Below are 12413 nucleotides of genomic sequence, written 5' to 3'. Positions count from 1 at the left end.
GGAAGCAATTCAGATCCACAGCTTGTTCACACTAGCAATGAATCAATTCATTGCAAAAAACATGGGGAATTCAGTGGATCTGTAAAAAGTGCTTTAAATGGGTTTAGTGCTGGGGGGCCTCTTGACAATCCGCACCATGAATTCGGCACAAGTGTGAACAAGGCTCTTTTAAACTGGTTCAGATCTATTTGAAAACTGTTTTATTATGTAGTGGGAATGAAGCTTAATAAAACATAAAGCTCCAGAAAACTCCACATTTTAGTACATGTCCTGTTATCTGGAGTGTCTCTTCATAACATTGCATGCTCGTATCTGAGAACTGGCGGTCCCTCTTGACACATTCAGCCACAAATGCTGACTCTGAATTGGATATCTTCAGCTTCAATCAGAACTTGCAAATGTTTCTTTTTGCAACACAACTCCCAGAACCGACCATGCTAGCAGGGCCATGCTGTTGTGGGTATTCTAGAAGTTGTAGTCCCCCAAACAACTTTTCCTGCCTTCTTCATCAGGACTTTGCTGCCTGGCTGTTGTTGATACAATGTCCTCAAAAAGATGGCCCAAAAGATGCATACCAGGACTTCACGACTGCCATTTGCACTAGAACAGCGGCAACCACACATGCCTGGTCCCAAACTGGGCTGCCGCTGTGGTCTTCAACTGGGCCACCAAAAAGGAGTGTATTTCCCCCCTCCTTTCTGGCCCAGCTCTTTCCAGGTTGAGGAGGCCTCGGCATGGCTTCTGGCCGCGTTTGGGGTGTGCATTGTGTAAATGCCATACCCCCCATTGTGGCTGACAGTGACCCTTTTAACTTGTCTATTTCAGGCCTACAACTCTAGTCCAATGCTCCAGATGAATAGTTCTTCTGTTGCTTCAACACTCCTCTCTTTCGATCTGTTTCTGCCTGTAATTGTCTGTAATAAAGAACTGGAAATTCTTTATTTCCACATAGGTCTATACTCCTTTGTTTCTCCTCCTCCTCCTTTCACCAGGAAGAATGGAGGAAAACAACAGACTTCCAAATATTTCTGCTACTCTCTTACCCAGACATACCTGACGATCGGAAAGTCCAATATTCATCATCATCAAAATGTGTGTCTCCAGCAGTATATTGTTCCCCTGGGAAAAAAGCATGTGCGACCGTGCCACCAGGGCCATCAAAGGGGTATCCATCATTGTGATCTGTTTTGGAAAAGTCAATCTGGATGTCTGCATTGTTGCCTGCAACTTCATGGAAATTCAGGGGTGTAATGTCACTCCATACCTTCAAAGCATAGTACATAAGGGCACGAACGGTGTCATGGCCCAGATGAGATTCCTTGGGGAATGTTCGCACTCTGGAATTAAAGAAAGCAGGCAGTGATAAGTAAAGTACCCTAGTTTTGATGAATGTGCTATAATCTGTCTATCTCTCTGTCTGATTCTTAACTCTGTCTAAACAGTGAATGGTCATTCAAGGAAACATACAGAAAAACTAAAAAACAGTGTAAAAATAACAGGAGGGTCAATGTACTGTTTGTGGATTGTGCGCTTGGGTTATCCAGCTTTTAACCACTATATAGCCATAAAACTAACTGGTTAATCTTGGGACCACTGTTCTCAGTTGAAAAGAAAAATGTGAAGAAGGAGAACCATGTATGTCCCATTGAATTCAATGAAGAAAAAAATGGGATATAAATGTAACTTGAAAACAAATAAAGATTTTTTAAAAGATATCGGTTAAAGAATGCTTAACCAATTAATCAAATTAATTTTAAATATCTGATTAATTCTGCACAAACATGTATATAGCTAAAACAAGTTAAGCTTCAGTTTTGTTTATATGCAATGGTGCTTCATGATAAACATCAACATATTGTCAAAAGAGAATATCATATTTGTAAAATAACAATGCAGTTTGATACAAAATTGTTGGGAGAAATATGCAGAGATAAACGCAGAGTAATCTTGGAAGCTTGTGAGTAGATGGACAAACTGGCAGACTGGAGCTTCCCCAAGAAAAACAGCTGCTAGATGAAAGCACCGTAGGCTGGCTTTTCTCCAAAGAGGCACTGTTTATTTTTGGTTGCAAAACACACACGAGAGCTATACCAACACCATCCACCAACTACAAAACCCACAAACTGTACAATGATGATTTGAGCTTATATACACTTTTGCCATGTGGCAATCTAGCTCAACCCCTTCCTGTACAATTTCCTGTGTTACCTGAATTACTGTCCACCATTCCAGATGACACAGCATAGTTACATAAGTGCTACGTGCTGCTCTCTGTCACACTCTGCGACCTTGGACAATCACCTGCTGTCTGGAGCCATAGCTGCAACCAATTCCTGGTTAAGAGCAACCCCAGATGCAGTAGGCTTGTGATCATCTATTCCAGCACTGACTGAAGCTGTATCTACATTGCAGAATGAATGCAGTTTGACACTGCCACGGCTCAATGACATGACATTCTGGGATAGTAATTTTGTGAGATATTTAGCTTTCTTTGAGAGAACTCTCTGGTGCCATGCAGGATGGTGGCGGTGTGCTTTCAAGTCACAGCTAAATACCCACGTGAAACATCCCTGTTGGCCTCACCTGTTTGCCAAGCATTGTTGCCAAGCTCCAGAGGCTGGGACTGTAGATATATAGAGAGCTACTTGCTGCTAGCTCCTCTCACAGCCAAGATCATATATGTAAATATATTTTAAAGATCATATATTTACAGATGTATCATATATTTGGCATATACCTATCCGTCACCTCTTCTCCAAGTTAAACATACCCAACTCTCTCAGGTATTCTTCATACAGTATGGTTTCTAGAATCGATTATCTCTGTCACCCTTTCCTGGATACCTTCCAACTTGTCAGTCCCCTTCTTGAACTGTGGTGCCCGGAACTGGATACAGTATTCCAGGTAAGTTGTCACCAAAGCAGAATAAAGTGGCACTATTACTTCCCTTGATCTATATACTATATTCCTGTTTATGCAGCCCAGAATTACATTGGCTTTTTGGCCACTGCATTGCTGACTCATGTTTAACTTGTGATCAACTAAGACTCCCTAGATCCTCTTCACAGCCAGATGACATGAGACACATTTTATTTTTTTCCTTTTTATTTTTTTTTTATTAAAATTTTTAAACAACAAAGATCTGTTATTAAATGTCTGTTGCAAATATGTATCTTCACAAGCAATATCTAGTTCCAGTATTTCTTAATTATATGCATATTTTATATTGTTGTTTTCATTTTTGATATTATGGGTACATGCCCATTCTATTTCACCCTGGTGCTGGTGGCTTCTATGTTAGTGGGGTTATGAATCCACCCTGATTTTTGTCCACCTTGCAGAGATCCTATAAATTTCATGCTAAAGTCCAGAGCAAATTCATTCTTTACTGACATGGATGCCACTAGCTCTCACTGCCTCCTTCTGTGGAAGTAGCTGTGGAATGGCCTGTGCAGAAATAGGAAGCGACCTCTCCCCTCGCATGCTGTTTCTCCAAGTAATTAACAGGCTCCCAGAGTTGGAATTAAGTAGGGAAGAAAACAATTATAGACATCAGGGGGCACTTCACATTTTGTATCTAGTTTGGCTTCACAAAGGAATTTTACTTGCTGTAAGTACTGTGAAATTTAAAAGGTTTCTTTTTGCTAGTTATCTACCACCAGCAGCCTCCTGTCGAGCCCTTTAAGTGTGAAGCCGAAGGGAGAATGGGACAGAGAGAGAGAGAATATTTGATGGTGAAGTGAACAAGCAAGAGAAAGCCTGGAAGCCACATTTGACTCCAGAGGCATTTGGGCACTAGAAAGAAAATACAGCTGGTAGCTGACAAGAATGGCAATTAGCAGAGAGGCCCTGTGCATGCTAGTCAATGCCACTGGTTGAGGCTTGTTGCAATGAAGCTGTACACGTCTGTTGGGGAGACCTGTGACTTAATTCAGTTTGTATAATGACACTGAATCCAGTCTGGATCTGGTGAACATTTGAGTTCCACGAAGCCAGAGTGTTTCACTGGACAAATCTATTAATTGGACAAATGAAATGAATCCTCACTGGACACTCAGAGGGCAGTAAAAACTTTGTTATCTCAGAATGCAGGTAAAAATGTGGCTTTGTCTTTCAGCATCTTTCAAAAGCTCTTGCCTCCCAAGACAGACTTCAACAAGTAAGCAGACAAGCAAGCAGGAAGCAACAGCAAACTGGCCAAGGAATCAGTCATTGCCTGTGGCTTACATGTGAGGACTTTAGTGCTTTTGTTCCAGATATTAAAGAAAGTAATGAACCTTTTTGGGATGGGGTGGGGTGGGGGAGGCTATAACTTAGCACCTGGGATACATTATTTACAGTCTTCAATATAGTTCAGAGCAGATTCACCACACACATGATATAGAAGCCACCAGCTGACGTTGGTCTCAGTAGATTTATATATTCCACTGCTGAACCGCTCTAACTGTCAGAAAGGTTCTTCTGAGATTTAGAAGGAATCTCTTTTCCTGTAGTTTGAATCCATTGCTCCAGGTTCTATTCTCTGGAACAGCAAAAACCAAGCTTTCTCCCTCCTCAATATGACATCCCTTCAAGTAATTAAACAGGGCTATCATATCACCTCTTAACCTTCTCTTCACCAGACTAAATATACCCAGCTCCCTAAGTTGTTCCTCATAGGGCATGGCTTCCAGACCTTTCACCATTTTGGTTGACCTCCTCTGGACATGTACCAGGTTGTCAACATGCATTCTTGAACTGAGGTGCCCAGAACTGGTCACAGTATTCCAGGTGAGGCCTGACCAAAGCAGAATACAGTGGTACTATCACTTCCCTTGATCTAGACACTATCCTCTAATTGATGAAACCAATAATCACATTGGCTTTCTTGGCTGCCGTGTCACACTCCTGACTCATGTTCAGCTTGTGGTCTACTAAGGTTCCTAGATCCCTTTCACATGAACTGTTGTCTAGCCAGGTGTCCCATTGTATATCTGTGCATTTCATTTTTTCTGCCTACATGTAGGACCTTAGATTTCTCCCTGTTGAAATTCATCTTGTTAGCTTTATCCCAGCCCTCTAATCTATCAAGGTCATTTTGAATTTTAATCCTGACCTCTGGGGAATTAGCAACCCCTCCCAGTTTGGAATCATCTGCAAATTCCATCAGCATGCTCTCTATTTGTTCATCCAAGTCATTGATAAAGAGCCCGGGTGGTGCAGTGGTTAAATGCCTGTACTCCAGCCGCTCAGTTGTGAGTTCAATCCCAGCCAGGGGCTCAGGTTTGACTCCTTCCGTAGGTTGCTAAAATGAGTACCCAGCTTGTTGGGAGCTATTGGCTTACACACTGTAAACTGCTTAGGGAGTGCTTAAATACACTGATAAGTGGTATAGAAATGTATTTGCTATTGCTATTGCTAAAGATGTTGAATAACACAGGGCCCAGGACAGATCTATGTGGCACTCCACTAGTCACCTCTCCCCAGAATGAAGGGAAGCCATTGGTCATCCTCTCCCCGGATGAAGGGAAGCCCATTACAAATCCACCTAACCGTAGCACGGCCTAGGCCACATTTTACTAGATTCTTTGCAAGAATATCATGGGGAACTTTGTCAAACGCCTTATGAAAATCAAGATATGCTACATCCACAGTATTCCCTTCATCTATCAAGCCTGTGACTCTATCAAAAAAAAGAGATCAGATAAGTTTGGCATGACTTATTTTTGAGAAACCTGTGTTGACTCTTAGTGATGATAGCACTGCTTTCCAAGTAATTACAAAATGTCTGCTTAATAATCTGCTCTAGAATCTTTTTGGTACTGATGTCAGGCTGACTGGGCGATAATTGTTTGGGTCTTCTTTTCCTTTTTGAAGATGGGGACAACTTTTGCCCTCCTCCAATCTGTAGGGATTTCTTCTGCTCTCCAAGAATTCTCAAAGATTATTGTGAGTGGTTCTAAAATTACTTCTGTCAGTTCTTTTAATCTCCTTGGAGGTAGCTCATCTGGCCCTGGAGACTTGAATTTATTTACATTACGGAGGTATTCCTGTACTACATCTCTACCTATTCTGTGCTGCATTTTCCCCACTAGACCATCTGAATCGTTGTTGTTTGCCTTCAAGTCAGCAACCCTATCATGGGTCTTTCTTGGCAAGATTTGTTCAGAGGAGATTTGCCTTTGCCTTCCCCTGAGGCTGAGAGAATGTGACTTACCCAAGATCATTAAGGGGTTTCATGTTTGAGGGGAAATGAAACCCTGGTCCAACTCTCAAAAGACTATGTCACAAATCACTATCTTAGTATTTCTTCTGTATTTTTGTCTGTGGGGGTTGCTCTCCTATGAAGTTTAGGACTGTACTGGGAGGTTCAGTTCCAATCACTTGAAGTCACTTCTGATCACTTTTTGAAGCTTTTTCTTTTTGGTGCTTCCAGTGTGGTCTCCCCATACTGCATTTAGGGCCCCAAACAGTTTGTTAGAGTCTATGGGTGGGGGAGCAATGCTTTGGGGTGAGGAGATCAGTGGTGACATGACACCTGTCCAATGCTTGCATGCAGCCTGTGAGCCACGTGACTCCCACCCCAGCAAAAAGGATACCATTGGAAACAAGATACATTCACCGATACCATTCTAAAGCAGGGATGGAGACCATAAGGTCCTACAGAAGTTGCTGACTATAGCTCATATAATCCTGTATCACTAGTACATTTCATTACTTATCCCCAGGGCTGATGGGTGCTGCAGATTGATAACATCTGGAAACAACATCTGGTAGGCCACAACACTGGGAGTACCAGCCCTGTTCTAAAGGCCTCTTTCCAGGTTGTAATTCCTACTAAGTACAAGGGATTGCCATCTTCTCTTTGGCTGTGTGTTACAAGTGCCCAGGTTTTGCTATCAGCAATAAAGGGCACTGTTGCCACTCCAGTGAGTGCCAAGAAGTTTCTGAAATAGAGAAAGGTGCACCACAATGCCTCTTAAGTTCCAACACAGTTTATCCTCTGGGGAACAGAGCACCAGTGATGCTTAAAAGTCCAAATTTAAAAGTCCAGTGATTCTTAAATGTCTAAATTTGCAAGCTTCAAATCTATGCCATTCCCATTTCATCTCCATATAACCAATCTATCTATCTATCTATCTTGCAACACAAGAAGTCTATTAAATAAAATGTCACTCATGTCTCAGAGCTTGAAAGCAGCACTAAAAATGTATTATGGAGAACACTCATGTGAACTCTGAACCTGCCTTTAAGACCTTTTTTTAAAAAAAGGAATTGGCTGAGGGTGTGTGAGGAAATGTGGCTGCCCCAGGACCAACAGAGGTGTACACAGTCCCTAAACCTGGGGAAGTTGCTCTTTCCTGTCCTAAATCTGTATAAGGACACCACCACTGATTTTGTGTCACTTGCATTTGAAAGCAAATCAACCTCATTCCTACTTCTTCTATATTGAGATCCAGTTATCCTTTCATTTTCACATTTCTTTGAATATTGTGATCCAAGTCTTGCTTTCAAAAAACACACAAAAACATACAGCAGTGCATCTTTTGTAACTGAGGGTATAATTGAGGGTCTCCCTCTCATTTTGTACTCCCTGGGCTCCAATGAACTGCTCCCACCCAATTCTTCATCAATCTTTCTAAGAATCTAGATCAGGGTTGTAACAGGTGTGTGTGAATGTGGTGGGTTGCTACATAGCATTTAAATGATGAACTGAACCTGCTGGAGATCCCTCGGTTTGTGATTCTCTATTTTTTCATTCTTTGCATTTCTTTAAATGGGGTGTCCATAGGGACTGGAGGGCCACATAATGGTAAAATGCATAAATGGAGACACAAAGCAAAAATGTATATACAATTTGGGTTTTCAGGATGAAATACCTACAAAATAATAAACTTTGTTTTGTACATTTCAAGCAGCTCAAGAACCAAATCAGTGTAAAGTTTTATTTATTATTTCATTTATTTATTCAATTTATATTCTAAGTTCAATAATTTCCAAAGGGCTTGCCATGTAAATCTGTCAATAGCCCTGTGGTATCTTAGCTACATGTATTATAACATGAACTCTGAGGATGCAAACTCACACTAGATAATGTTTTAAGGTTTTACAGAAATTTTAAGGTACCACAGAAAATTTTGTTTGAATAAAACTACACTAAACAAAGATGTTGTTAAAAGTTTTCTTAAGAACTACCAACAAAGAAATCACTTCTATTTCCTATGAAAAATACAAGGCCACAAATGAAAGAACTAACTTTGGTAGCCAATAATTTGATGGTCTTGGCAAAACGAGCCCATTCAGTTTCAAACGGCTAGAACCTTCTTGGTGATCATGGTATCTCCCCTGACATTTGGGTTTCAGAAAGAATGCAATCAACTATTTAATTGCAACTAGGGATCTTCTCATGTACGCTAAAGATCTAGAAGTTATCCTTAGGTTTTATAGTGACCACTTTCGAATAACACTGCAACTAAATAATACACCACAAGAACCTCATGTTTTGGATCACCATCAAACTGATATAGGGGCGAAACAGACAGTCAAAAAGAGCTGGTTTCCCAGCAGACTGGGGATGTGGCATTCAGACAGCAGCATGCCCCCAATCTGCCAGGAAGCCACATGGCCAACTGCATGAAATGTTGAAAAAACACCACCACTGTGTCAAAGGTGCCCTTTGCCTGGCGCAATAAGGAGTGGCTTTCTGCTGCTCCTTTTTGCATTGGGAAAAGGCTGGGTTGGGGGCATGGTGTGTAGTTGCTGCGGCCCCAACCCGGCTAGCGAAGGGGTGGTGGCAAGGTGTTCCTTACCCTCCATCTGTTTCACCCCATAGTATTAGAAGGAAGAGCCTATTGCAGAGCTTAATGGACCTTGCAAATAAATCAGACACTAACAGATTTACTGTCTACATATCATTTTCAGGCCCTACAATCCAAGACAATAACAGCTGAGCAACCAGGTGTACTATTAGAAAACTATAATACAGTGGTACCTCGGGATACGAAATACCCAGGTTACGAAATTTTCAGGATACGAAAAAAACCCATAGGAAATTATTGTTCCGGGTTGCGAAAGTTTTTTCGGGTTACGAAAAAACTTTTGGTGCTTTTCTGCGCGATTTCACACGGAATCGCGGCTTTTCCCCATTAGCGGCTATGGCGATTCCGCTTGCGAAGGCTTTTCGGGTTACGAACGGCGCCCCGGAACGAATTAATTTCGTAACCCGGGGCACCACTGTAATTCCCAGAATCCTTCCAACCAACAGGGCCAAAGTCCAAAAAGTATTCCAGCTCAGTGGGGATACATTGACATATGCAAGGTGTCACACTTATGCAAATCTGTCTTGATTAAGTCTTTTCCACAACACCAGCTGAGGGAAGGGTTTAACACCTACCTCCAAGATAAGTTCCTTTTGTTCCACTTGGTTACTGCCTGCGCATGGCGCTTCAGTCTTGCCTCTGATTGCACAAGATCAGGTAGAGAGCATCTCGGGGTCTTCATCAATTTCAGTGTAGCTTCATCTAAATTTCCAGAAAAAAATCCCCAAAGCAAACTGCTTAGACAATTGGGTTCCAATGACATTTCCAACACTGCGTGGTGGATCACAACATAACAATATGCACAATACTTGCAGGCCTATGGCTGCTTTATAGGAATTCAAACCACTTACATTCCAGAACAGAATGCAACACCATCAAATCAAGAGCAACATTGTGTTAACAATGGGCCTGAACAGACAGGCCAAAATAAAGCTGCTTCAGGTCACTTTGGAGGTATGCTGTTCACTGGGTGACCTTGGGCAAGTCACATGCTCTCAGCTTCAACTGCAACTCCTAGGTATTCCTTCATGGTAGGAAGGGGGGGGGTTGAATGACCCCTGGGAATCCCTTCGAATGCTAGGCTTTATCCATGGTAGAATTCCTGCCATTGCACCCCACCCCGCCCCTTCATGAGAATTTCTGCTTGGCAGAAGAGCATTGCCATTTGGCACCCCACCCCTCCCCTTCTCATCTGTGAGGGTCACACTGTCTGAGCTTCAGGGGCAGCCCATGGTAAAACTCCTCTTTATGCCATGAAAACCCTCAGTTTGTCCCATCTTCCAGTGCCATCCTGATGTTGAACAGGTATCAGACAACATGTTCTCTAGGATTCCATGTATTCCTATGTATTACTTCATAGCAGAAGGAGGTTGGACTGGATGGTCCTTGAGGTTCCTCCCAACTCTACCATTTCTTGCTGGGGCTTCAATCAAACTTTGTTTGTTGAGCTTGGGTTTTTTCTTTTCTTGTGTGTGTGTGTGTACCTTCAGGTTTTTTCAAACAGAGGAATATTCTTTAAACATCTGCTAATCTTCCTTTTGACATGGTAATTGAGTTTGAAATGCAAAGTAATTAGCATAAATGTTCGACTTGTCTTTTATTGTCATTTGGGAAATCTGTGAAAAATATTTCGCTAGCTGCTGACAGGGAGAGACAAAATCACCTTTTGAAAGGGGGACTTGTGAAACGAATATTTTTTTAAAAAATTCTCATCAAGTTCTCAATGAACGAGAAGAAAAACATTGGCCTGTTACAGACAGGCCAAAATAAAGCTGTTTCGAGTCACTTTGGATGTATGATATTTCAATGATACATGAGTCCTAAGAGTCTGGAAGCTGCACCAAAGCTGCACTCCAGTCCTTAGGACTGGAGCGTGGCTTTGGTGCAGCTTTTGGACTCTTAGGACGCATGCATCATTGAAATACCATACCGCCAAAGTGACTCGAAGCAGCTTTATTTTGGCCTGTCTGTAACAGGCCATTGGGTTGTCAAATCACTGTGCTCTAGTCTTTAGGACTGGAGCATGGCTTTGACGGCATGCAGCATTTAAACAGCATACTTCTAAAGTGATCTGAAGCATCTTTATTTTGGCCTGTCTGTTCAGGCCCAATATGACAAGAAACAACACTCACAAAGAGCTCCAAATGAAAACAGATTTTACATCTGAGAGGCTTTAACTATATCAGTTATTTAAAATGTCGTAGGAAGGCAGAAAATAATTGCCAGCAACATTGGCAGCCCTTTTCCTTGGCAGCATCTTGGTTGCATATTAAAATTTAGCAATGAATATATGATCCTAATAATAATAATAATAACAACAACATTCATTTGTATCCTGTTCTTTTCCTAGAACTGAGACTCAGAGTGGCTCAACAATATTAAAAGAACAATACAATTAAAAACATAGAAAACGGGTACATTAAAAAGGAATTAAATTATTACAATATTAAAATAGATAGCTATTAAAATAATAAAATACTTTTATGTTCAATGATATTAGAAGTAGCAGGAAGTAACATTTCCTTGTTACTTCAAAACATTGCTTTGGGAGATTAATTTGGGGACTGTAATTTTTTTTTAATTGATTGTCTTTTAAAAAGAAGAACAAATAAAAAGCAACATGTTAGTCATAAATGATGCAGGGTGGGTACAGTGTAGTGTCTAGGCAAATGTGGCTCACAAAACTATTTTTGCAGCACTCAATGTCCCTCCAAAGCTCCTGCAAGACCCCAGTCTCCTCATTATTATGATTATTATAAAATCTTGGGCTGGTATTTTGGCTCCAAAATTACCTTAAAGAGGCAAAATTCAGCACTTTTGATCCTCTGACCCTTCAAACCTCCTCAGACCTTTTTTTAAAATGGCTGAACAGAATTGAATAATGGAGACTTCCAGTTGGTAATGGCAGCTCAATGGGATGTCTTCTGAGAAGCTGTTAGGAGATGCCATTCACACAAGGTAAAAAACTGAGCTAAAAAACAACAACTCCCCAGTGGGTTAAACCTTGTCCCAACACAGAATGAGTGGAGGGGCTCCTGGAGACCTATTCCTGACTTCAACCTCTTTTTTTCCAGCATTTTGACAAGAAGAGGTGGAAGAAAACAGAAAGCAAAATCCAAAGAGAGCAAACAAAGCAGAGGAGGCTGGAGCAAGAACTGGAGTGTGAAGCTGCGAGTTGGCTTTAAAGTCACCACCAATTATTTTAAAGTAATTGTTATTTTTGTATAAATTTGAAGCTTAAGGAAAAGGTATCCTGACAGTGTCTTGGAACTAGATCTGTCTTCAGTAACTAATTCTATAAGCACCCAATTTATTTGTGACCAAAAGCAACAAGCTGTAAGTAAACATTCACTAAGAGATGCAGTCCCAAAGAGAGGGGAAAGAAAGTAAGAGAAAGTAAAAAAAATACTCCAAGCTTTCATCTTCACAATACTCCGAGCATCTGGAAGTATTTTTAAAAAATCTGTGACACAATGAAAGTGAAAGGAAAGACACAAGACACTAACTATTTATCTAAGTATCTGCAGATTTCATTTTCCCCAATTTAACTGTCAATACAGTAGTCAAGATATTAACTAGCAAGATGTTGGAAAATGAAAGTAACTGTAGAATTGG

At 41.1% G+C, this 12413-nt stretch overlaps 1 protein-coding gene across 2 annotated transcripts in view; it reads right to left on the bottom strand.

Moving 5' to 3' along the window:
- The window catches only part of LOC149289959 (matrix metalloproteinase-17-like), a 115246-nt gene that overhangs the window by 21778 nt on the left and 81055 nt on the right, over positions 1–12413 (bottom strand). For both annotated transcript variants that reach the window (XM_089489904.1, XM_089489905.1), the window contains 2 exons: positions 9374–9500; positions 1054–1337 (listed from right to left, as the gene is read on the bottom strand). In XM_089489904.1, coding sequence (XP_089346030.1) covers positions 1054–1337; positions 9374–9500 — 411 coding nt within the window. The remainder of the gene's footprint in view (positions 1–1053; positions 1338–9373; positions 9501–12413) is intronic.

Source organism: Sceloporus occidentalis, unplaced genomic scaffold, assembly GCF_023333645.1.
Source record: "Sceloporus occidentalis isolate IW3139 unplaced genomic scaffold, rSceOcc1.0.p SCAF_41, whole genome shotgun sequence".
Classification (NCBI taxonomy): Eukaryota; Metazoa; Chordata; class Lepidosauria; order Squamata; family Phrynosomatidae; genus Sceloporus; species Sceloporus occidentalis.
The sequence above is the reverse complement of the archived record's forward strand: the minus strand, read 5'-3'. Positions and strand labels throughout refer to the sequence as shown.